The sequence below is a fragment of the Drechmeria coniospora genome, chromosome 02, assembly GCF_001625195.1.
Source record: "Drechmeria coniospora strain ARSEF 6962 chromosome 02, whole genome shotgun sequence".
Lineage (NCBI taxonomy): Eukaryota > Fungi > Ascomycota > Sordariomycetes > Hypocreales > Ophiocordycipitaceae > Drechmeria > Drechmeria coniospora.
The window spans coordinates 838652-860010 of NC_054390.1; the positions used below are offsets into that span (position 1 = coordinate 838652).

General features: G+C 53.9%; 10 protein-coding genes across 10 annotated transcripts; 8 read left to right on the plus strand and 2 right to left on the minus strand.

Annotated features, from left to right (window-relative positions):
- Window positions 1-217: 217 nt before the first annotated feature.
- DCS_03497 (uncharacterized protein) lies at window positions 218-1247 on the plus strand (the record flags this gene model as incomplete). The annotated part of the gene is made up of 4 exons (XM_040800816.1): window positions 218-494; window positions 550-675; window positions 753-880; window positions 939-1247. The coding sequence occupies 4 exons, from the start codon at window positions 218-220 to the stop codon at window positions 1245-1247; spliced, it is 840 nt and encodes a 279-aa protein (XP_040655849.1).
- Window positions 1248-3249: 2002 nt separating this feature from the next.
- On the minus strand, window positions 3250-4051 carry DCS_03498 (uncharacterized protein; the record flags this gene model as incomplete). The annotated part of the gene is made up of 4 exons (XM_040800817.1): window positions 3250-3465; window positions 3526-3744; window positions 3806-3904; window positions 3962-4051. 4 exons carry the CDS (start codon window positions 4049-4051, stop codon window positions 3250-3252), a joined length of 624 nt encoding a protein of 207 aa, XP_040655850.1.
- A 2062-nt stretch (window positions 4052-6113) lies between these two features.
- DCS_03499 (uncharacterized protein) lies at window positions 6114-7507 on the plus strand (the record flags this gene model as incomplete). The annotated part of the gene is made up of 3 exons (XM_040800818.1): window positions 6114-6188; window positions 6246-7005; window positions 7056-7507. 3 exons carry the CDS (start codon window positions 6114-6116, stop codon window positions 7505-7507), a joined length of 1287 nt encoding a protein of 428 aa, XP_040655851.1.
- A 955-nt stretch (window positions 7508-8462) lies between these two features.
- DCS_03500 (uncharacterized protein) lies at window positions 8463-9336 on the plus strand (the record flags this gene model as incomplete). The annotated part of the gene is made up of 2 exons (XM_040800819.1): window positions 8463-8818; window positions 8871-9336. 2 exons carry the CDS (start codon window positions 8463-8465, stop codon window positions 9334-9336), a joined length of 822 nt encoding a protein of 273 aa, XP_040655852.1.
- A 370-nt stretch (window positions 9337-9706) lies between these two features.
- DCS_03501 (tRNA pseudouridine synthase) lies at window positions 9707-11613 on the plus strand (the record flags this gene model as incomplete). The annotated part of the gene is made up of 3 exons (XM_040800820.1): window positions 9707-9882; window positions 9938-11386; window positions 11445-11613. The coding sequence occupies 3 exons, from the start codon at window positions 9707-9709 to the stop codon at window positions 11611-11613; spliced, it is 1794 nt and encodes a 597-aa protein (XP_040655853.1).
- A 509-nt stretch (window positions 11614-12122) lies between these two features.
- On the minus strand, window positions 12123-12602 carry DCS_03502 (uncharacterized protein; the record flags this gene model as incomplete). The annotated part of the gene is made up of 1 exon (XM_040800821.1): window positions 12123-12602. One exon carries the CDS (start codon window positions 12600-12602, stop codon window positions 12123-12125), a length of 480 nt encoding a protein of 159 aa, XP_040655854.1.
- A 3136-nt stretch (window positions 12603-15738) lies between these two features.
- Window positions 15739-16749, plus strand: DCS_03503 (uncharacterized protein; the record flags this gene model as incomplete). Its single annotated transcript, XM_040800822.1, has 1 exon — window positions 15739-16749. The coding sequence occupies one exon, from the start codon at window positions 15739-15741 to the stop codon at window positions 16747-16749; it is 1011 nt and encodes a 336-aa protein (XP_040655855.1).
- A 1486-nt stretch (window positions 16750-18235) lies between these two features.
- On the plus strand, window positions 18236-18797 carry DCS_03504 (uncharacterized protein; the record flags this gene model as incomplete). The annotated part of the gene is made up of 3 exons (XM_040800823.1): window positions 18236-18330; window positions 18405-18518; window positions 18566-18797. The coding sequence occupies 3 exons, from the start codon at window positions 18236-18238 to the stop codon at window positions 18795-18797; spliced, it is 441 nt and encodes a 146-aa protein (XP_040655856.1).
- Window positions 18798-18871: 74 nt separating this feature from the next.
- Window positions 18872-19723, plus strand: DCS_03505 (uncharacterized protein; the record flags this gene model as incomplete). The annotated part of the gene is made up of 1 exon (XM_040800824.1): window positions 18872-19723. The coding sequence occupies one exon, from the start codon at window positions 18872-18874 to the stop codon at window positions 19721-19723; it is 852 nt and encodes a 283-aa protein (XP_040655857.1).
- A 93-nt stretch (window positions 19724-19816) lies between these two features.
- On the plus strand, window positions 19817-20926 carry DCS_03506 (uncharacterized protein; the record flags this gene model as incomplete). Its single annotated transcript, XM_040800825.1, has 1 exon — window positions 19817-20926. One exon carries the CDS (start codon window positions 19817-19819, stop codon window positions 20924-20926), a length of 1110 nt encoding a protein of 369 aa, XP_040655858.1.
- Between the last annotated feature and the right edge of the window lie 433 nt (window positions 20927-21359).

The following is a 21359-nucleotide window of genomic DNA, read 5'->3' on the forward strand; positions in this document are numbered from 1 at the left end:
AATAGCAGTGGCTATACGGAGTACTGATTAAATAATGGGGCAGGTCATATCAACGACCAAGGCTCAGTGAAGATGATCAGATTAGAACTCGGAACAGTGCCCAGGACTCGGGTTTATTTGTCGGCTGCATTCAATTCTCTGCAGCCCATTCTTGAAGAACCCGAGACTCTTGCAATCTTGTGCTTCCTATCTTTGCTGGCTCCATTTTGATTCCAACATGGCCGCCAAGTACACCAAGATTCACGAGGTCGGGGATCACTGCGCGAGCCCTTGCAGCAGTTGCGCAACATTGTCCAACGACAGATGCTCGGATTTAGAAGATGTTTCGATGAAGCTGGAAGGACAGATACTGGATGACCGCCATAGCTGGAGACGAAAGAGCCTTCGAACGGGCTTGCAGGCGATTGTATTGATCGTCCTATCCGTTGCTTCCTTTTTCGCCGGACGTTCACTTCATCGTGTCGACGAAAACGCATGCCTCGACACAGCATGGGGTAACAACTCTTCTTCTTGACCGACCGAGTGATTTATACTAAAAATGGTGGCTAGATGAGGTACGGAAGGACGTGCGATTCAAACGAACAGAGTTCAACCCTCGGTTTGTGGGACCCAAGTCGCCATACATGGGGCCTCCTACGCCGGCCAAGGACAAGCTCTGGTACGACCTCGCGGCACGTACGTTCTCCATCTCCAACAGTCGCTTGCACTTGTCTGCTCCCCGTCTTCGCCACTGACACTCGCTGGGAATTCAGTACGAAACTTTGGTGTCGACAAGCCAACTCTGCAGGCTATGAATCGGAGCAAAGGCGCAGTAGAGTTTCCCGGCCTCGGCGGCCGATTTCAGGTGGGAATGGAGGCCTTTCACCAGCTGCATTGTCTGGTGAGTGCACATGACAGGAATCTCATGCTATCGGGCATCGAACGGCTGACCAGTTCAGAACTACGTTCGAATGTATACCTACCAAGACCATTACGGCACCGTCGACTACGACATGATTGCTGAAGGGCCAAAGGAGCGGCAGGAGCACAAGGATCACTGCGTTGAGGTCCTCCGACAGCGATTGATGTGCAATCCAGACCTCAACGTTTACTCCTACCACTGGACGCAGAAAAACAAGGTGCCGTTTGGAAACCTCTACACGAGCCACCAGTGCGTCGACTGGGATCGATTCTACGCATGGGCTGAGAAAAATGCCGTTTCTTCGCCCCCCCTGACGAAACCAGAAGGCGCCGAAGTTTGGTCATAGTTGATTCTACACATGTACAGCGGCCGTGTATAAGAGAGACGGCAGTGAGGGATGTTAGGCCATGGTTTCTATTTTGCAATATATCCCTAGAGACATTTACATGTCCATGATAATTAGAAGTGGAACAATTACAGAATTAACATGTGTTTTATGATAATCAAGCCTGGACATGATGTACTAGCGGACCGCCCCCTAGCCGGTGGTGATGCTCACTTGTGGAGTCTGTAAAAGCATAGCACCTCTGAAGCTTCAACCAACGTATCGTCGCATAAGATGCCTCATCAACCACGTTTTGTCGAGACCTCTTCCACATGGTGCATAGGAAAAATACTAACAAGGTACGATTATGCTAGAGATGGCGCAATGGAGAAGACTCCACACTGGAAAGGGGTTGTTACCAAATTTGGCGAGGAAACGCCCTCGCAATCCTTCACATCTCGGCCACATCGCTTGGCACAAACAGTCTGACCACTCCTCCCAGGCTATCGGCTCTCGCAGGGTACAAGGAATCACCGGAAGTGGGCCGAGCTTATCGGGGTCCAGATGTTCCAGATGTTCCATGGGTAGGTACACCCACAATACGACTTGGATATGCACACAGGAGTGAGTCCCTTACCTTGACCTCCAGCCAGGGGTCATCTCATTTTCTCGCCATTAGCGCTATTTGAGAGCACATAGGCAAGAAAACGGAAATTATCCAATTCAGCCGTGGGCTATCACACGCAGTTTGAGATATTCGATCCGACCTGTTCAAGACTAAGATAAGAGGACAAGGGGTGGCGTAGAACAGAGCGAGATGTTTCTGGTACGCATGCTGACGCAACAATTCAGGTGACATGCGTCAAGGTCAGGAATGAAGAGGATTCCTACCTGGCTGAACTTGCCCTGCCCATGCTAAATTTATACTCGCGCATGATGAGCTTTCGGGTCATCATGAATGAGCGAAAAATCAAATACACTCCACACAGACATGTAGGTAGCATTGATATCTCACTATTCGGGCGGGGGTACAAAGGATCAAGTGACGGACGAAATACTCGTGTATTAAATTCCGAGACAAAAAGAAACATTTTCAGGCGGCAGACCGCCGGCGTCGCGGGCCGACATCCGGCACATTTCGAACCGCGACCGCGGCTACGGTACCGAGTGGATATTGGAGTTGCATCGGGCGCCTATGGGACCCGCCAGATGAGCAATGCGTTGGCGTAGCATTGCTTATTTCATCGTGGACGAGTAATACTTGTAAGTGCACTCTAGATGTGTAGAGTTAAGCAAGCTAACAACGGCATCTGTATGTGGACTCATCCATTTAATATATTCCAGCCAGGGTTTTGTTCAACGTCTAGCCAGAGACACGACACATGCCCTCGAAATTAAAGAATTGTTTTCCTATAGGAATCATAGCTACCAGCTAGATGTGCCAAATCAGCAGTAACATATGTTGGGGCGATACCGTGGAGCTGTGAATAAGAATTGGATAATACTGAGCCTTGATACTCTAAGGACCATACGATGTGCACTCTAACATGCTGCGAGATGGCCAAAGAAATATTCAGCGATGTTTTACTTGGAGTAGTTGCCGATGTGGATTGTTATATCTGATGATAAACAACCAACTCATCTAGATGAATTATGTTGGCCTCGTAGTATTTATGTTGATCGTCCAACCCTATGGAAATGATGAGCCAGCGATGCATGACGCAATCAATTGCCAAACTGACATAGTATTCCCTTCTGATGCAATTTTATCCATCTCGATGAAATATTGAACAAAGCAGCCTTCTATTTCTGTACCAGAAAATAGGAGACTATCCATCGTCAAAGCCTTAGGCGATTGACCTGAGCCTTGACACACCTCTCTCACTGGAGCCCCCAAGAGTGCTGATAGCTTAAATCTGTTGTTCCCAGTGCTGCATATTGGGCCTTGACGACATCCTCCTCAACCACTAGTGTAGAGCAACCACTAACCCGCGACATCGACATCGTTCTGCGCAGGCTCATGCTAGACGTAGAGCCAGCCGCTTCGAGTAGCGGCCACATCAACATGGTTCTCCTTCGCCTCGACATGTGCCTCATCACGCTTGGAATAGATCCATCCGCTTCGGGTGGCCGCAACATCAACGTGATTCTCGTTCGTCTCCGCAGGAGCAGCATCACGCTTGACATAGAGCCAGCCACTTCGTGTAGCCGCCACATCAACGTGGTTCTCCTTGCTGGCCTGCATAATCTGTCAGTATGGATTGGCCATTTAGGATAGATCTCAGTGGTCGGAACGCACATCAGACTTTGACTCGGCAGGAATCGACTCTTCCGTGGAGTCACGCTTGACGTAGAGCCAACCGCTGCGAGTCGCGGCCACATCAACATGGTTCTCGTTGGCCTCGACTGGTACAGCTTCGTCACGCTTGACATAGAGCCAGCCGCTTCGAGTTGCAGCTACGTCAACATGGTTCTCGGCCGCTTCGGCCGCCACGTCAACGTGGTTCTCCTTGCTGGCCTAGGGGTTCGGTCAGCGTCCATGCAGTCATTTTGAGCAGTTGATGGTTGCAACAACGTACGTTGGCCTCAGCAGGAGCGGATCCTTCTGTAGAGTCACGCTTGGAATAGATCCAGCCGCTTCGGGTAGCCGCTACATCGACGTGGTTCTCCTTGCTGGCCTTTATACCAAGTTAGCGGCGGGCTTAAGCTTTGGGATGGTCACGGTTGCAACGCACATCAAGGCCTGCTTCGGCTGGTGCAGGAACGGGCGAGGCCATGACGGCAGCGACCATGGCCGTCGCAGCAATTGAGGAGAGGAACTTCATGGTTCTGAAAAGGTAGAGGAAATGCCCTTGAGACGAGTGCAAAGTTCTTCGAGGTGGAATATTGTTTGGTACGTTTGTGAAAGATGAAGGGGAAAGGCTTTCATGTACTTGGGCGCTTGTTGCACCTTTATAATTGTCAATGACACCACAAAGATGCTGACAGATCTCCACGAAGTTGAAAAGACTCGCTCCCTACTACGAACACTATTATTAGATCAAACCAGAGCAGTTGAATCACTACCAGGAGGAGTCCATGGCGTCCAGAAACCTCGGTCCGGATGTCACGCCCATCTAGTCTCATAGCTTTGAACGGTGTACGGTTCCTGCGAGAATTTGGCTTGAGTTCCTGTAAGCCGACTAATCAAAAGCCCCCGTCTCCAAGGTTCTCGTGCTACCGTTCTCCAGACACAATATTTCGGGCGCAAACTTGCTTGGCACAGGATCCGGGAGCATGGACGAACCGGGTACGCATTCCGGCCATTGACAGGAATCTGTATGATTTCTGGAGCCCAAAAAAGACCCATGGTGATCGAGAGTGCCGCGGCCGTCCTTGGCTTCAGAGCCCTTCCGAGCCCTTCCGAGCCCTTCGGACAGTCCTACCCGTTGCCTTGATCAAGATATCACGGTAGATGACAACATATGTCCTTATACGAATAGTAAGCAACAACGTATTGCTGCAAGTGGACCCGTCCGATAGCCGACTTCCGACGCAAGGACGGCGGTGTTCGAATATCGGCGAGTGAACCTCGGGGGTGGAGCCCGGGACCCTCCGTGGGGGGGCATGTAAGAAAGGATTCAAGGTTTATTACCAGCAAACATATAATACTTTGCATAACGATAAAGCAGGTACGGCAAGCAAGAAGGATTTCCGGGTTTTACCATACTCGTACAAGTGTGGACTACTATTCTCCACTGCCCACACAACTACTCTGGAGCTGGGCGTAAGTTCGGTCTCGACTCTCGAGTCCGCGGGTCTCCGTGTGCGAAGGAGCGATGACGAGCGACAGGCAATCTATCTATCGAGTATTGTGCACCTGTTGGTTTAAGTGCAAGGGGACGTATTCGTGTACCGCTCTCCGTGTGGATATGCCTACTTCCTCAATGTGCCCTCTGCCCGTCTGGCTGTTATGTCGACAGTGTGCATGGCATGGTCAAGAAGGCACCAGTTCTCTGGCATCCTGACTGACTCTATTCTCATTCTACTCATCCCCTAGCCCCGGATAAGTTCCGCCACGCAACTAGCCTCCTTGATCAAAATCGAACGCATCAACCAGCCTTGGATCAGCCCTACAAGTTGAATTGCATGTTTTCTGCACAACGCTGAGGCAAAACTATTACAATGGCATGAGGAAGTAGTTGGTGGGGGCAGACAGGGATGTGTTTGTACTGTCCTAGCCAACATGTGCTAAATATACCTACTGTAATACTCCTTACAACGAAGGTGGATTCTTGTGTTCTTGTCCTTTCCATCAAAAGTAAATACTTACATGTCAATACGGTGTACACGCAGTCTGTACATGTATGTTCTTACTGCACGGCAAGTATTGTAGACGAGTACTACTACCTACCTGTGGTGCATTATTGCTTGGGGAAGCTATCGTAATGCCCACAGAAATACGGTCTCATCACCAGAGAGTTGATGACGGCAAGATTTGCCTTTGGTGGGACCTTCAATTTATCAACGAGGCTACCAGACCTGAGAGAATGCACATCATCGATCCCATAACGATCCCATAAACGTCCTGATCATGTCAGGTGCTAGATCAACCTTTGAATGGACGTGCAAATGAAAGAACCCTGAGCCCATCTTGGAATCCTAGCAACTTGTTCGTACAATCCCAGTGTATGTTTACATAGTAGTTAGTGTCTGCTCAAAGTAGGCTTGCACGGAAGTTGCAAACAAATTTGTTCCTTTAGTCAGCCCTGAGCAGTGGTAGAAACCAAGTATAAAGGAGCTGATACATACGGGTTGCCCCTCCGTCTCAACCTCTCTCCCATTACCCCTCCCTCCCCGTCCCAACGTTTAAGAAAGTCACACACACAAACTATCACAGACGCCGTCATGAACGTTAACCAGGAAGGGTTTGACCGTCGATTGGTTGTTGTGAAGCAGATCCTGCAGTGCTTTAATTTGAAGGTGCGATGCAGAACCCAACTTTTGCCCGTGCCTACTGCTAAGTCAAAACACCAATAGTCCACACAAGTCACACCCCTTGCCTATGCTGAACGTTGCCCCTTTCCTTACAACAACTTCTCCTTCAAGGTGGACCTGGCTTGTCCAGCCACGTGCGCATCTTTTCCTGGAAGACAGCCGGGGACCTCGGTCCTTCCCCCGGAAGGCGTATCGACGCTCGTTGTCCGCCTTAGCAACCCCCTCGCCGAGGGTCTGAACAACATCAACCGCGTGCAAAATGAAGTAGCGTCTCTGCATCTCGCGCGCCAGTCTTTCGAGGCCTCTGGGCTTCCTCCTGTGGTCCCTGCTGTCTATGCCTGGGCTGGCCCTACTTTTCCTGACGTGGCCGGCGAGGAGGGATTCGGTTGGCTAGTCGGCGAGTTCAAGCCAGGCGCCGACTTGGACACCCAGTTTCCTGCCCTCTCCATGGGGGAGAAGGAAGCCGTCCTTTGGCAGATAGCGGAAATTGTTTCCGCGTTGCAGCGAGTGGCACTTCCTCAGTCCGTCACCGAATTCGGCGCCCTCACCTTTGACGAGAATGGCCAGTTGGTGAGTGGGCAAATGCCGCTTCTGAAGGGGGGGCCGTGGAGTTCGTACGATCAAGTCTGGACCAAGAAGCTTCTGTCCCAGCTGGAAGATGCAGACAAGAGTTCTCTGCTTCAGGGTTGGAACGGACGAGATGTGAGGAAGCAAATCAATGATTTCCTAACTGCTGGAGGCGTGACCAGAGTCCTCCATGAAGTGGACACAACCCAGCGGGTTTTGATTCACGGAGATCTGAGTACGTCGGGATAAATCTAGCCTCCGTCAGAGCATGCTAACGACGGTTAGCGATGAACAACATGCTATTCGACAACACCACCAAGCGCATCACCGCTCTCCTTGATTTTGACTGGGCATGTGTTTCACATCCTTGCGACGAATATCTGTCCGGCCTTTGGGACATTGGGGGCGGAATCCATGATGAAGTGCAGAAGTTTCAGTCCAGCATCATCACTGGGGACTACTCTAGCCCCCCCAGTGACCTCAGCGACGAGGAATTAGAGGAATGGAAAGTATCTAGAGCTTGGAACTCTGCCATCTCCAAGGCGAGAGCAACAAGGCCAAGCACAATCGCAGGCGTCAAGGGCATCCAGGCGCTTCAAGAACTCGGAAACCTACTCTGTCCATTCTCGCTAGGAAACGAGGTCATGTTGAAGAGAATGCCTGATGAGGAAAAGAGCAAGAAGAAGGAGGATACTGAAAATCAGATCCTGGAATGGCTCCTGAAGCACAGCGCATAATAGATTAGATTGGAGACTGGATGACAGGGTATTGTGTTGTATCGAGGCGGCCCGAGCGAAAATATTAATGTGATTGAATGGTTGCCCCTGGAACAGTACGGTGGGTGCAGTAACCCATTATTTTGTTGACTGGAAACTCCAGACGTTGCATTTCCAGCAGCCAGTCCGAGGGAGCCAGATATTCGGTTCAAAGCCAGGAGGTTGATTCAAAAGCCAGGATTGCACGGCGTTGGATGATACGAGCAAACTCTTGCGGGCTGGCCAGGATTAAAAATTAGGAGAAACAATGGCGAATGAACCTCACTTCCTCTGGCCCGCTTGCGGCCTCATGATCAACATTTCATTGTATGCAATGCCCGGTTCGGTTGAGCTGCTTGTCCGACCAGCCAATGAGATGGACGGCGAGAATGATGTCTTGGGGTTCAATTGCACTCTCACCTGCGACAATAAACGATGTCTACCACCTGAGACGGCTCGGCACAGTGGCAGTGTACCAAGTGCTCCGAAGCCGCGGTGGGCGACTCGAGCGTTTGAAGCATTTCCCAGGCATCGTGACTCGGCAAAAACAGCGGGCTTGGAACGCGACTATCAGCAGTGGCCGACTAGTAAAAGAATGGGAAAGGATCGGCGCAACAGAAAGCCAAAGAGGCCAGGATGCTCTACTTTGCCGCAGACGGTTCTCATTCGGCATGGTGGTTGGTGACTCAGTGCGGTGCGACATTGACCTCAACTCCATTCCAGCCAGAACCCATCTCACGATGAAGGCTCTGGCTCAGCAGTAGGCGCGAGGGAAGTCGAAGCAAAAGGCTCGCAGTTCGCTCGCACGCCGTGCTGAGCTGTTGCCTCCAGAATTCGGCCTGCAGGAACTCGAACGACGACACGATGCAGACTGAACATTATTGTTGATCGACGTAGGCGTCGCCTCGCTTGGGCGCACCACAGGGCGCGCCTCAAGATGGACGCCGCGGCACCGCCAATGCGACAGCCGCTGCCGACTCTGTCGACCAAGGGACTTCGACGCGCTTCTGGTCCCTACAGCGCGACGACGCTGGTAGGGAGCGAGCCGCCGAGTCCGCAACAGTCGTCACCGCACGCCGACGAATGGGCGTCGCCGGCAACGGCATGCCAAGAAGATTCGACGCCGGACGCGAAGAGCAAGGCCAAGAAGAAAAAGACGCTGCTCATCCGACTTCTCTCGTCCATTTTCATCACCGTCCTGGTGTCATTGTTCGTCGCCGCAGTCGTCGGCAGAATCCACGACCAGGGCAGCAGGCAGGGGAACGACAGCAAAGCGAGCGATTCCGCCGAGACGTGAGCGTCGGCAGCTGCCACCATCGACCGTGCCGAGACTGACACCGGGCAGGCCGGACACGGAACGATTCACCATGAGATCAATGCCGACGACGCCAGGCGCCAACGCCGACAGGCGAAGCTCGAGAAAAGACGCAGCAATCGAGTCGCCGCGTACAATGGGGACACCCAGCAGGACGTCCACGGCCCAAACTGTCTTTCCACCGTTGACGACGGTTGACTGCGTGTCCATGGCCATGCTTACGGACGCATCGATGGTGACGAGCATCGGTCAAGCGACGCCTCCCTCCAGCAATCCTCAGCCTTCGTACACGGCAGCCTCGGCGATGTTGGGAATTGTGGTGTACTCTTTCAACGGATGTCTCTGGGCACAGTCGACAGACAGATGCGGAATGGACAAGCCGATGTCTCTTCGCTGCAAAACGATATGCCCGGAAAGGAATCTGGGTGAGGAATCTGGAGAAGACAATTCGGCCGTCGAGGTTTTCATGAATGACTGGAAGTCGAATTGCGGCTGATGGAGGAGGGATGCCGATGATGCCAAAGACATGATTGATATAATTCGTCAGGTATGCGTAATGAGCTGTGCATCACCAGGGGACCGGAAAAGGAACAAAATGGAGGAAGAAGAGGAAGCGATGGCGATTGTAGACGCGGGATCGATAGATGCAGAGAGTAAGTGTAGGTGTAAGTGATTCTCCTGTGATGATCATGGGATGCACTGTGCTGCACCGTGCTTAGTTGCACTGTGTGCAAGTAGTAGCCTGAGGCGTCCAGGTGCTGGTCTGGCCCCACTTCCAATTCAGTGATGAAATTCTCTGCTTCGATGCTCCTCGTCGAGGCCATATAATCACCCTCGTCCAATTCCGCTCCCACGCCAATGCAAGCATGGCGACTGACAATGAGACCCGTCCAGAGGATGGCGCCCCTGCTGGAGAGCGCAGCGAGGCCTCGGCGGTTTCCAACGACACGCCCAGCGACTCTCAGCCGATGTCGGGCACCGACAAGGACACTGAGCACGAAGGCAAAGCACGAAACCGCAACGCCGGACGGGCAGAGCGAAAGTAGGTCCGCCGGCGGCACGGAGCGACACACGCCAACGGCGCTGACAGCTTGCAGGCGCGAGAAGATGAGCGCCAACAAGCGCAAGAAGCAAGACGACTGGCGCGAGTGGAAGCGGCGCAAGGTCAACGCCATGGGCGACTCGGTCGAGGGCGACAGCAAGAATCCCTTCTCCAAGGAGGAGATTGAGTCGGAGGAGCGACGGCCGAAGCGAAAGGTGGCGGTCATGATCGGCTACTCGGGCACCGGCTACAAGGGGATGCAGGTCAACGGCGACGAGCCGACGATCGAGCGCGACCTGTTTAAGGCCTTCATCGAGGCCGGGGCCATCTCCAAGGCCAACGCCGACGACCCGCGAAAGTCGAGCCTCGCACGCTGCGCGCGCACCGACAAGGGCGTGCACGCGGCCGGCAACGTCATCAGCCTGAAGCTCATCATCGAGGACGACGACATCGTCGACAAGATCAACACGTTCCTGCCGGAGCAGATCCGGATATGGGGCATCCAGCGGACGAACAACAACTTCAACTGCTACCAGTACTGCGACTCGCGCTGGTACGAGTACCTGCTGCCGAGCCACTGCCTGCTGCCGCCGCACCCGCAGACGTACCTCGGCCGGAAGCTCGTCGAGCTGAACGAGGAGTACGGCGCGTCGGAGGCCGTGGCCGGGAGGATGGCCGACGTGAAGGACTTTTGGGCCGACGTGGAGGAGAAGGAGGTCAAGCCGATGCTCGCGGCCCTCAACCCCGAGATCAGGGCGGCCGTGCTCGAGCGGCTGCACGTGTCCGAGTACGAGCTCGAAGCGCAGGAGAGGCGGGAGGCGGAGAAGACGGCCGAGGAGAAGGCCGGGGAGCAGGCCGGGGAGCAGGCCGGGGAAAAGGTCGGGGAAAAGGCCGGGGAGGCGAGCAGGCCGACGCTCGTGAGCCACAAGCCCAAGAAGGGCGAGCTCGGCCCCGTCGACTTTGCCCTCCGCGACGTCAAGGCGGCCTACATCGCGGCGAAGCGCCGGTACCGCATCAGCACGGAGCGGCGGGAGCGTCTCCAGGCGGCGCTCGACGAGTACGTCGGCACCAACAACTTTCACAACTTTACGGTGCAAAAGGCCTTTGGCGACGCCTCGTCCAAGCGGCACATCAAGTCCTTTGTCGTGAACCCCAAGCCGATCCTCATCGGCGACACGGAGTGGCTCTCGCTCAAGGTGCACGGCCAGAGCTTCATGATGCACCAGATCCGGAAGATGGTCGGCATGGTGAGCCTGCTGGTGCGCTGCGGCACGACGCTCGACCGGGTTCGGGAGAGCTACCGGAACATCAAGATTGCCATCCCCAAGGCGCCGGGGCTCGGGCTGCTCCTCGAAAGGCCAGTCTTTGTCAACTACAACCGGCGGGCCCAGGATCAGCTGAACCGGCCGTGCATCGACTTTGACCAGTACGACGAGCGGCTGGAGGCCTTTAAGGAGAAGCACATCTACACGCGCATCTTTGACGTCGAGGAGAAGGAAAACACGTACGTCGCCCCGTGCACGGCGGCGATGGCGACGGACAATGCTGACGCGGACAAACAGATTCCACGCCTTTTTCAACCAAATAGACCAGTTCAAGTCGAACCACTTCCTATGGCTGACGGCCGGCGGCGTAGGCATCGCCGACATATCCCGAGGCGACGGCAAGGCGCAGGATGTCGACAAGCAGCTGGGCGACGAGAACGAAGACCCCGAGGGCGGTGAAGGTTAGGCGAAGGAGCTGGATGCGGCGAAGAAGCTGGATGTGACGGGACGATGGTTACCCCGGAAAATGCATGGTAGATGTGGCATTGGACAAATTCATGGTCAAATGAGCCCATGTGTAGCAGACGTGATGAAACCCATGCTCAAAGGAGTCCATGTGCAGCAGACGTGTTGAAATTCATGGTCAAATGAGCCCATGCGTAGCAGACGTGGTGAAAGCCATGCTCAAAGGAGTCTATGCGCAGCAGACGTGTTGAAATTCATGGTCAAAAGATCATGTGGAGCAGACGTGGTGATGTGCATGGCTAAACGAGCACATCAGCATAGGCATGTTGCGTCCACCGGTAGGAAACAAGCGCAAAGTGGCAAAATGTATTGATGGATGGAACGCGTGGCATAGCTCGCCGTCTGTCCACCACGTGCGTGCACAGCTATGCCGGGGTATCTCTTGCTCGGCCCAAAGGGTGGATGGATGGCGAATAGAAAAGCAAAGGGAAGCAAAGGCCAGCCGTCGGCTCAGGCTGCCGTCACGGGCTCGCTCGCCACGGCAGCGTCGGGCTCGCCCTTTGCCAGCCTCTGCCAGGTGCCGCCGAGGCGCTCGGCGAGCTTCTTCATGGCGGCGTCGTCGATGTCGTTGACGAGCGCCGCCACGTGGGCGACGTCGCGCTCCATCTGGACCTCCTTGGCCCGGCGATCCGAGTCGTCGCTTCCGAGAGGGCCAAAGACCCAGAGCTCCTTGATGCGGCGGGACAGGGCGAGGAGCTCCTTTACGGACGAGTACTGCACGAGGCGAGTCAGCGTCACGGCGCCAGCTTCGGCCGCGTAGGAAAGGGAGCGGCGCACGAGACCATCGAACTCGAGCTTGATGGATATGCCCGTGACGGCCATCGACTCGGGCGTGGCGTTGTTGTGGTCGCCCGCCTCGGCCTGGACGGTGGCGAGCATGACGAGGGTGCGGTACCGCGTGAGGATGTCGGCGGTGAGACGGTTGTGCATGTCTGCCTCGGGCGTTAACCTTCATGGCCGCGTCGAAGCACGCCCATCGGGACAGAGGCGGCACGGAAAAGGTTACCCATGATGTTGGACGACGCGAGTTGGGAGCGGTCCATGGATGCTCGTGCGATGACGGCTCGCGAGGGGTCGACGGTGGAGGGTGACGGTCGGGGGTGACGGTCGGGGGTGATGACCGGGGGTGATGGCCGGAGGTGAGGTTGGAAGGATTTTGATGAAGCGAGGTGAAGCTGTTGAAAGAATTTTGATGAAACGAGGTGAAGCTGTTGGTGAGGGATGCGTGCGAGTGTTGGCCACCAAGAATGAGTGAGGAGCGGCGGGGTACATCTACCGCTACAAGTGGTGTACATGTAATCAAGTGCCATGCCATGCTTGCCAGACGTACCGTAGCGGTACTGCACAGTGTATCACAAGTACACCTGATATAGCCATAGCCACAAGGTGCTGCACCTTTTTCGAGTCGGAAAGGAAGCCCTAGAAAAATAAAATGACGACTGTACGTGCGGATGAAATCGATCGACAGATATCTCGTCGGCATTGCTGCAGTAGTCCTGGGGGCTGAGGAATAATTCGCAACGTTAAATCAGGTTGTCGGCGTTGCTGGCTGTGTTGTCGACTGTCGGCAGTCCAAGGCGCCAAAGCGGTCACACCTCAAACATCTATTGGAATCAATCCTTTATTTTTACATGCTCGCATAGCGTATGTATTGTGTAAATATAGATTAAACATGATGGAAAATAAATATTTTGGCTGTTGTATGTGTTTGCCAATAGAGTGTCTTGCAGTATTAGAAAACTTGGTAGAAGGTACAAAGGCTGGCCTGGTAGACCCATGAAAATATACCCCACAAAGTTCTAATACTTTTGCCTACAACCAGTACTGTTACGGAGTCACTAAGCAGCTGCTCCAAGTAGGAATCTCAATGAAGTTTATTAAAAGACTTGAAGGAAGAAAGACTGCTTGTCCGTTAGGGCTTCCTTTTCTGTGTGCACCCCTTGGGTGGGTATGTTGTCTCCTCTCGTCTTATGTCGTATAAGTACAGTCGGGCTAAGCCCGATACCGGAACGCTTACCTAATACTCCGTACAATACTCCGTACTTCCCTGTCTCTGTGTTGTATGAAACAGCGCAATTGAAAAACGACTCAATCGACCAATGCAACGCAAACGTCACAATGGGGTTTAGCACGTTTTCTTACGATGCAAGCCATCAAGTCGTTATATGCCAGCCATGCAGGACCTGTATAGGGCCTAAGGAAACGGCTATAAGAAGCCATCTCCGGGCAGAGCCGTTAGTAACTGGGCAAAAGGTGCAATCTTGCAATACGAGCCATACAATTGCAATGGCAGATGCGTAATTACAATGTATGGAGTACGGTTACGATAAATGCAGTGCGATTAACGAAATATACGGACAGGACTGCAAATGCAATGGTAACGACTGTACGGAGTATAGCTTGGGATGTAATAGTTATCGGCTTCTTCCGATCAATCCATTGGTCCGTCCACTTGACCATTCAGCTTGGGCTGTCAGCTGCTCGATCAGCCACTCCGAATGACCTGCTAGTTTTTCCCGTTTGGTAGCTCTAGGCAACGAGCTGGTCGGTGCAACTTGTCATGGACGGGTCCGTTGAGAGACAGTTAATCGTGAGGTTGTATTCAAGACTAAGTAAAGCTGGGCAAGCTTTCACGATGCTGTGCCTTTTGTGTAGCTGTCACACTATACGTTGCTTTATTGAATAGGAGCATACGTCTCAACAAATGAAATAGCATTGATTTCTACAAAAGAGATTGCGGCCATAGTGGCCTTTTCTAATGAGCGTTTTCCTCACTGTAGGCCTGCTTGGACACTGTTCTCTGGCAAGAAGCTTTGCGCCGCTTGTGGGGCTGTTCGGACTAAACCTATTCCGAGCCCCTATGCATCTAATCGTATCATTAGTGTGACAGTAGCAGTTGTGAGGGCAGGCTCCACTCTCTTAGGCCTGCGCCAGCTCTCGGCCTAGCCAAGCTTTACCCTTGCGTCTAGCCTTACGTACATTATTGTGCGATATGACGACGCATAAATCTATAAATAACATATACCAATTCAGTTTCTGCCGACAAACCATAGGATTCGATTGCATTCAACTAATTACATTAAAAAGTTACAAACGCCAAGAGAGTGAGTAAAAATAGTAGAATATAACAGCATATTCGTAGTAATCGATCTGCTTACAAAGTACGGGTACTTTATGCCGGACAAGGAAGCAAGTAACGCAGAAGATCTCGCCTACGTGTTCCTATAAACAATTTTCAGCAACTACGGGCTTCCAAACGAGATTGTCTCTAACAGAGGAAGCATATTTACTACAAAATTCTAGCAAGCGCTTAAGTATAGTACAGCTTAAGACGAAACACAAGCTCAGTACTCCGTACTGCATAATACTACCCTTGAAAGGATGGGACAGAACTTCTAAATTAGACGCTCAAACAGTACCCACACTCGTGCATTAATTGTTCCCAACAGGACGAATTGGGGTAAATACTTAGTTAATTACCTACTCCGTACTCCGTACAGTACAGTACAATTAGCTTAAAATAGATCCATTACAGAATCCACCAAAACTTGACCAGTATTATGATGCAACAGAGGAAAAAGGGGTCCGCCCTGACTAGGGCTACAACGAATCAAGGATCGTGAGATGGGTCAGAATCAATCTATTGGTGTTCTTCTTGATGATGTTGTTGCCAACCACAAGGTGTCCTTTGGGCCTGCTTAAATAGGCGCAGATGTGGACACCGCTACGTAACTAACTACCCGGACTTTAACCCCGTCACAGGCCTGTTGACGCGTCGGCGCGACATATTATTATACGCTGATTATAGAGGGAGACATGGTCTACCAACTCCAGCAAGACTGCACAACCAAGCGACAAACTGAATTTTAAGAAATTTGGATTATTTAGAATCAACAAACCCATTTCAAAATACAACTACTCGTGCTACGCCCTACCACCTATTGGTAGTAGCACGTGGTACGAGTCCGAGTTCTCATTATTCATTCAATTCTCCATATTTTACAGGAACCCTAGACCGCAAATCAAGGCCAAGACCAAAGATCAATAGGAATACGAGGTCGAAAAAATGTTCAATACGAGGAAACGAGGCCAGAAACAAGAATACGTCATCAAGTGGAAAGGATACAGAGGAAAAGACTTAGGAACCACTCCAAAGCTTGGCACATTGTCGTACGATATCACGACAGTTCCACTGGGACAGACTTGTCGTGTAAATCCACAAACAAAATGTACCAATTCAGCTTCCACCGAATTGTCAAACATAAAAGGACGAACCCCCCCCCCGGGGGGAGACCAGGTTCAGAAGCTCAACGACGACAAACTCTCCAAAGTACCGTCTCTTCAAAAGAAAAGCCCGGCATCCACCCACGGCAGTAACTCTTCCAACATGTCGAGCCACGTTACCATCCTCGCCGGCATCGTCGCCGCCTTCGGAACCCTCGCCGCAGCCGAGAGCTTCACCGGCCGTTCGCTGGCGTACCGACTCCCGAACTCCGTGTTGGGCGATGCCTGCCACCCTAACCCCGACGCGTCCTTGACCCTGGGGGACATCAGCATCATCCCCGCCTGCTTTGCCGAGCAAAGGATTTCGGAAAAGTGCGAACTCGACACGGGCGCCCTGGCGGACTTGAACAACGCCGCCAAGATGAACGCATATCGGGACTGCCTCTTCGGCGCCGGCAGCACCTACCAGAACGACCGCAATGCCTGCCTTACCTGCAAAGTCGAAAACGGCATTCACACTGCTGCCCAGGACCAGTTCTGGATCAACATTTACAAGAAGTCTGATGCCATGTTCCAGAGCGCCAATCCCTTGAACAAGGGCCTTTGGCAAATGACTCTGGCACTCATCGGTGACTGGTCCACGTACCCCCAGCCGAACGCAAAGCCAAAGGCCGGATACCGTGCTAGTCAGGCCCGCTCTCATGAGCTGCAGAATGTTGGCAGCTACAGTCTTGCTCGCCGATCGAAGAGATCTGACAAGCAGGCTTCTGCTTCCCCCGCATGGAAGCTTGATGTTGAGGAGGCCTTTGATGCCAATGACGTCGTCATTGCCGCCTCGGCTAGGTGGTACTAAAAGAGACGGGGCTGGGGCAAGCGTTCACGTCATGTGGACGAGACGCTTCCTACAGGACGGAGCAGGCATATGGCAATATGCCGGGTGCCTACCTAGCACACTGTAGTTAATCACAGTACGGCGTACATCGAGAGGCCCGTAGGGGCAGGTGTGCAAGCAATACAAGCAACTATCCCCCCCTTGAAGTACGGAGCACACCCACAGTAGCTGTGCATCTACACACCTACAGTACGTTGGCACGCAATTACTCGTAGGTGCAGAGCACGGAGCGCAGCACACCTTGCTCCGTGCTACCCTGTAATTACACGAGAGGACTGCGGAGAAAGTACAGCGATGAGCACGCCGTACGCACAAGTACTGTACGTACAATACACTTGCATTCCGCGCATCGCTCGAGTTGATTACATACCGTAAACATGTCGATTTAGGTGTGCATCCGCGGTACGGAGAGCTGCCCTTGCAAGGCTCGCTTTGCCGCGGCTTAGAACGTCGAGCCTCGAGCCGCATGAGCCGTCATGGCAAAGCCGCTGGCGAGGCGCTGACGTAAAGCAAAGGTACAGTGCGAAGGAGCTCCCGCACCGTTGCATTATCATGGGGGCCAATACGTCGGGGCGCCTATGCGAATGGCGACGGGATCAGCTGGTAACACTCCGTATGCGGCACATGCACTGCAGTCGGTGCGCGTGCGTGGTGTCTCGGAACTTGCATCTTCAAGTAGGTGTACAGTAACAGTGTAATACTCCGTGCTTGTAAATGTGAGTTTGAAGCACTTGAGCCGGTGAAGATGTACGCTGTAATGACAGTACGTGCTGTAGGGTGGCACTGTCACGTGGTGTCGCGTGAACGGTACTGTACGTAGTTGCACTGTGTTACTGCGGTACAAATAAGGAGTATAATATTGCAGGCGGGGGAGGTTGGTTCTTTACAGTGTATTTACTCTTACAGTACAGCATTATTACTATTACTCTTTAAAGTTAGCTGCTGGTGCATCCACGTTCACCTGCAAGTACACTTCAATGCCTGTACTTATAATGCATGTACTTGTACTTACTCCGTACATTAACAGGCCTATATTACTCACAACTACAAAGGGCAGCTCGAAGTAAAGAGTCTTGCTGGTAGCGATCGACTTCGCCGTACTCTGCTCGCACTCGAGCAGCTGCGGGTGCATGTAAATGTTGCAAACTTGCCGGGCCCTTCCCTTTCTCCAATCGAGCTCGGCACGCCATCATCTGCACCGTCCTCACGAACATGCGCATGATGGAGTATGCCAGGGGCGCCATATCAGGCACGGAGACATGCAAGTACTTGTACTTCTTTCCGGGTGCATGCACGTACATGTACAGCAAGTATTATCAGTTGTACTTGACAGTACTTGCATGCTTGCGGTAGGCAAGAGGAAATACTTAGATAATATTAATTAATACTTGCAGGGTGCGGGCATTAGTGCTGACGCGCGGCCGTTGCCACATATTACTTACTCTACATGCACAAGGAGCCCTCACCAGCATCGTCTCCGCTTGCCCCGGACAAGACGGCAACGGAGATCGTCTCCAAGATCCGAGTCATCGACCGGGAACTGTACGTGTACCTGCACTCGTTCTCTCTACTCCGTACCGTCGCCAGAGATGTCGTTCGGCTGACCGGGAAAGCAGTCGATACGTCGCGCCGTCGCCTGGCCGAGTCGAAGCAGCGGCCAAGCTCCTCGTCGAAGCAGCCCACACGACGGTCAAGGAGCCGTCGAGAAGTTCGAGGGCGTCTGCTGCCACGTACGTCTAGGTACTCATGGAGCGATACCACCCCATCCTGTAATTAGCACGACGACGGCGACGGTACTAATGGGTGGCCTGTCGTGGTATGCATGCTCCCAGGCCGTCGTCGTCTCCACCGAGGATGCATATAACTGCTCGCTAATAGCAGTCGCCGTACCGACCGACCAACTGCTGCATGGCCGACCTGCGGCTTGGCCGCGCGCCATGCCACCTCCTCTCTCGACCCGGGCTGGTGAGCTCTGCTCCCGCAACATGCTCCTCGACACCCTCGGATGAGCGTTCCTCGCCTCGTCTCACTTATGCCGCAAGCTCGTTCGAAAGTGCGCTTCCGACGACCGAGATAGACCATCATGTCGACCACGACCACCGCCTCGGCCACGGCCACGACCCCGGGAAGCGTCGTCACCTCCTTTGCGAGCAAGCCTCTCACGACATCCTTTTCCCGACCGTCGGACTGCTCCACCGCCCTCGAGCTTCTGTCAGGATCCATCCCCATCCTTGACCTGAATCCCACCTGCCTCCCCGAAGGCATGCAAACCTCGTCCGACTCTTACTTTTCCCCCGGACTCGCTTGCCCGTCCGGCTACCTCAAAGCCTGCCACGACAACGGAGGCGTGTCGTCCGTCACGACCGCCGTCTGCTGCCCCACCTTGAACGGTGACATTTCCTTGTCCTGCGCCGACATGGCCACCAACACGGGCGCCTGGAAAACGCTCTATTGCGGCTGGATGCCGCCGCCGGGCCTCACCACGACATTGTCCTTTACGGTGAGCAGGAACAACGGCACCACCAGCACGTCCGTGGTGGCCATGACGAGGCCCATCGCGCTCAACGCCTTTGGCGTGCGCATGGTATACCAGAGCACCGACGTCATGACGGCGACGGCGACGGCGACGGCGGACGGCTCTCCGAGGATATCCGTCTCCTCGGGAGTCGTGCCTGATTCTTCCTCTGGCTTGTCGACGGGGGCCGAGATCGCCATCGCCATCGTCATACCTCTCGTCGCTCTTGCCGTCCTCCTTGGCGCGTGGTTGACGTGGCGAAGACGGCGGCGACGGCAGCCGCAGGGGGTGCAGCTCCAGACGAGCGAACCGAAGGCGCCGGCGAAAACCGTGTTGCATCCGGAAAATTTGCCCGAGATGGAGGGGACTCCCGTGGGGGAGGTGGCGATGCTGGCGGACACAAGTCGCGAGTCTAAATAGACCATCTCTCACCATGTCCGTCTGATCTTCGATTCGTGGAGCGTCCGTTTATTTTAGTCTTGGACGACATGTCTCGCACGGAAGATGAGCACAATGGCGACAGGGACAATTCTCAGGGGCCGTCGAGTGGTTGAGCAGCGCTCGCGTGACCATCATGCTCTCGACGGGAATCATTCGCCAGCAGTAGTCGTCTTCTTGTCGAGGCGAGAAGCGAGGGCGGCAAAGGGATCCTCGTTGCTCGGCAGCATGCACATGCTCGCCGACGAAACTCGCAGGTGTCAAATGCGCTGCGGCCATTCATCCGTTTCACCAGCAGCCAACGCCGTCTGTGCCTTGACCTTGACGCCGCCCCTCTCCCCTTCGTTCACGCGCCTTTGGTGGAATCGTCACTTCGCCTGTCGGCTCGGCTCGAAACCACTGCCCAGGAGCACGGCGACTGCGGTGCGCACGCAATCCGAGATGGACGAATACCCCGCATGTCCGCCGTCAAACGCGCAAACGCACCGGTGGTACGCAGCCGTCAAGGAACTCTGGTACGAGTTGGAAGGTCGGCTGCGCGATGAGGACAGGCAGCGTTGGTTCGACATGGTCGGCAAGCTTCCATGCAGCAAGACGACCGCCACGCCCTTTAATCACTCCATCGGACGCAATGCCCGAATGACGGGAAACTGGTTTTCCTGGCTCTTCCTCAGGGCCATGTTCGGTCATGAGCGAATTCGATCGTGCAAAACGGCAGCCGCCGTCGCCCAAGCGAACCCGGGTACAGATCTCGAGTTCGACGTCTTGCCAAAAGGATACTTTGCCGAATTCATGGATAGCTCAAACATGTCCGTGTTTGCCACCTTGGATGCACATCCCGAAGCTGATGGTTGCCTCGATAGAGAATCGTCGTGGACGTGCGACGAAGACGTGACATCCGATGCCGAGGGGACACTTGCCGATGCCGACGGCGCCATCAGATGCAAGCGCACGGCCGAGCATGGAACCGGCCGCGGGAGGGTGGCAATCAAGAAAGCCAGAATACACGGCCAAGAGAGGATGTACGACGAGCTCCGGAGCATAAAGGCGAAGATTGCCAAGATGGAATCGGTCCACCGGCAGCTGGATAAGCGGATGGAGGAGCTTCTCGCCCAGCAGACGCGGCTCTGGGACCTCATGAGAACGCAGTTTGATGCCTATCTCGACGAGATCAAGTCCAGATGATGCCGCGCAAAGGGGCGGCGATGGAGCGGGTGCCTTTCATTCACACGCAGGTACGAGAGGCGGGGCGGAGCAGCAAGGACGGATCATGCCCCCCCCCCTCCGGCGTCCCTGTACGGAGGAGATGATGTGATGGAATTTGGCGACTGCGGTGGATATGAATGAGTGAATTCACATGGGCCAGCACCGCAGGAACGACGTGGAGGACATTCTTGACAGATCCAGCCGCTGGCATTAAACGCCGGCAACATTGTATTGTCCCCCTCCGACTTCTGCTCGGCGGCCGTCGAGGATGAGTGCCAGACCATAGGACCGGTGTGTAAGAAATTCTCGACAGGTGCCGCCGCTGGCGTCGGACGACGGCCACCTTTCAGCAGTCTCCCGATTGCACTATGACGTTCCAGTTCTACGGGTGAAATATCTGACCGCTGTACAA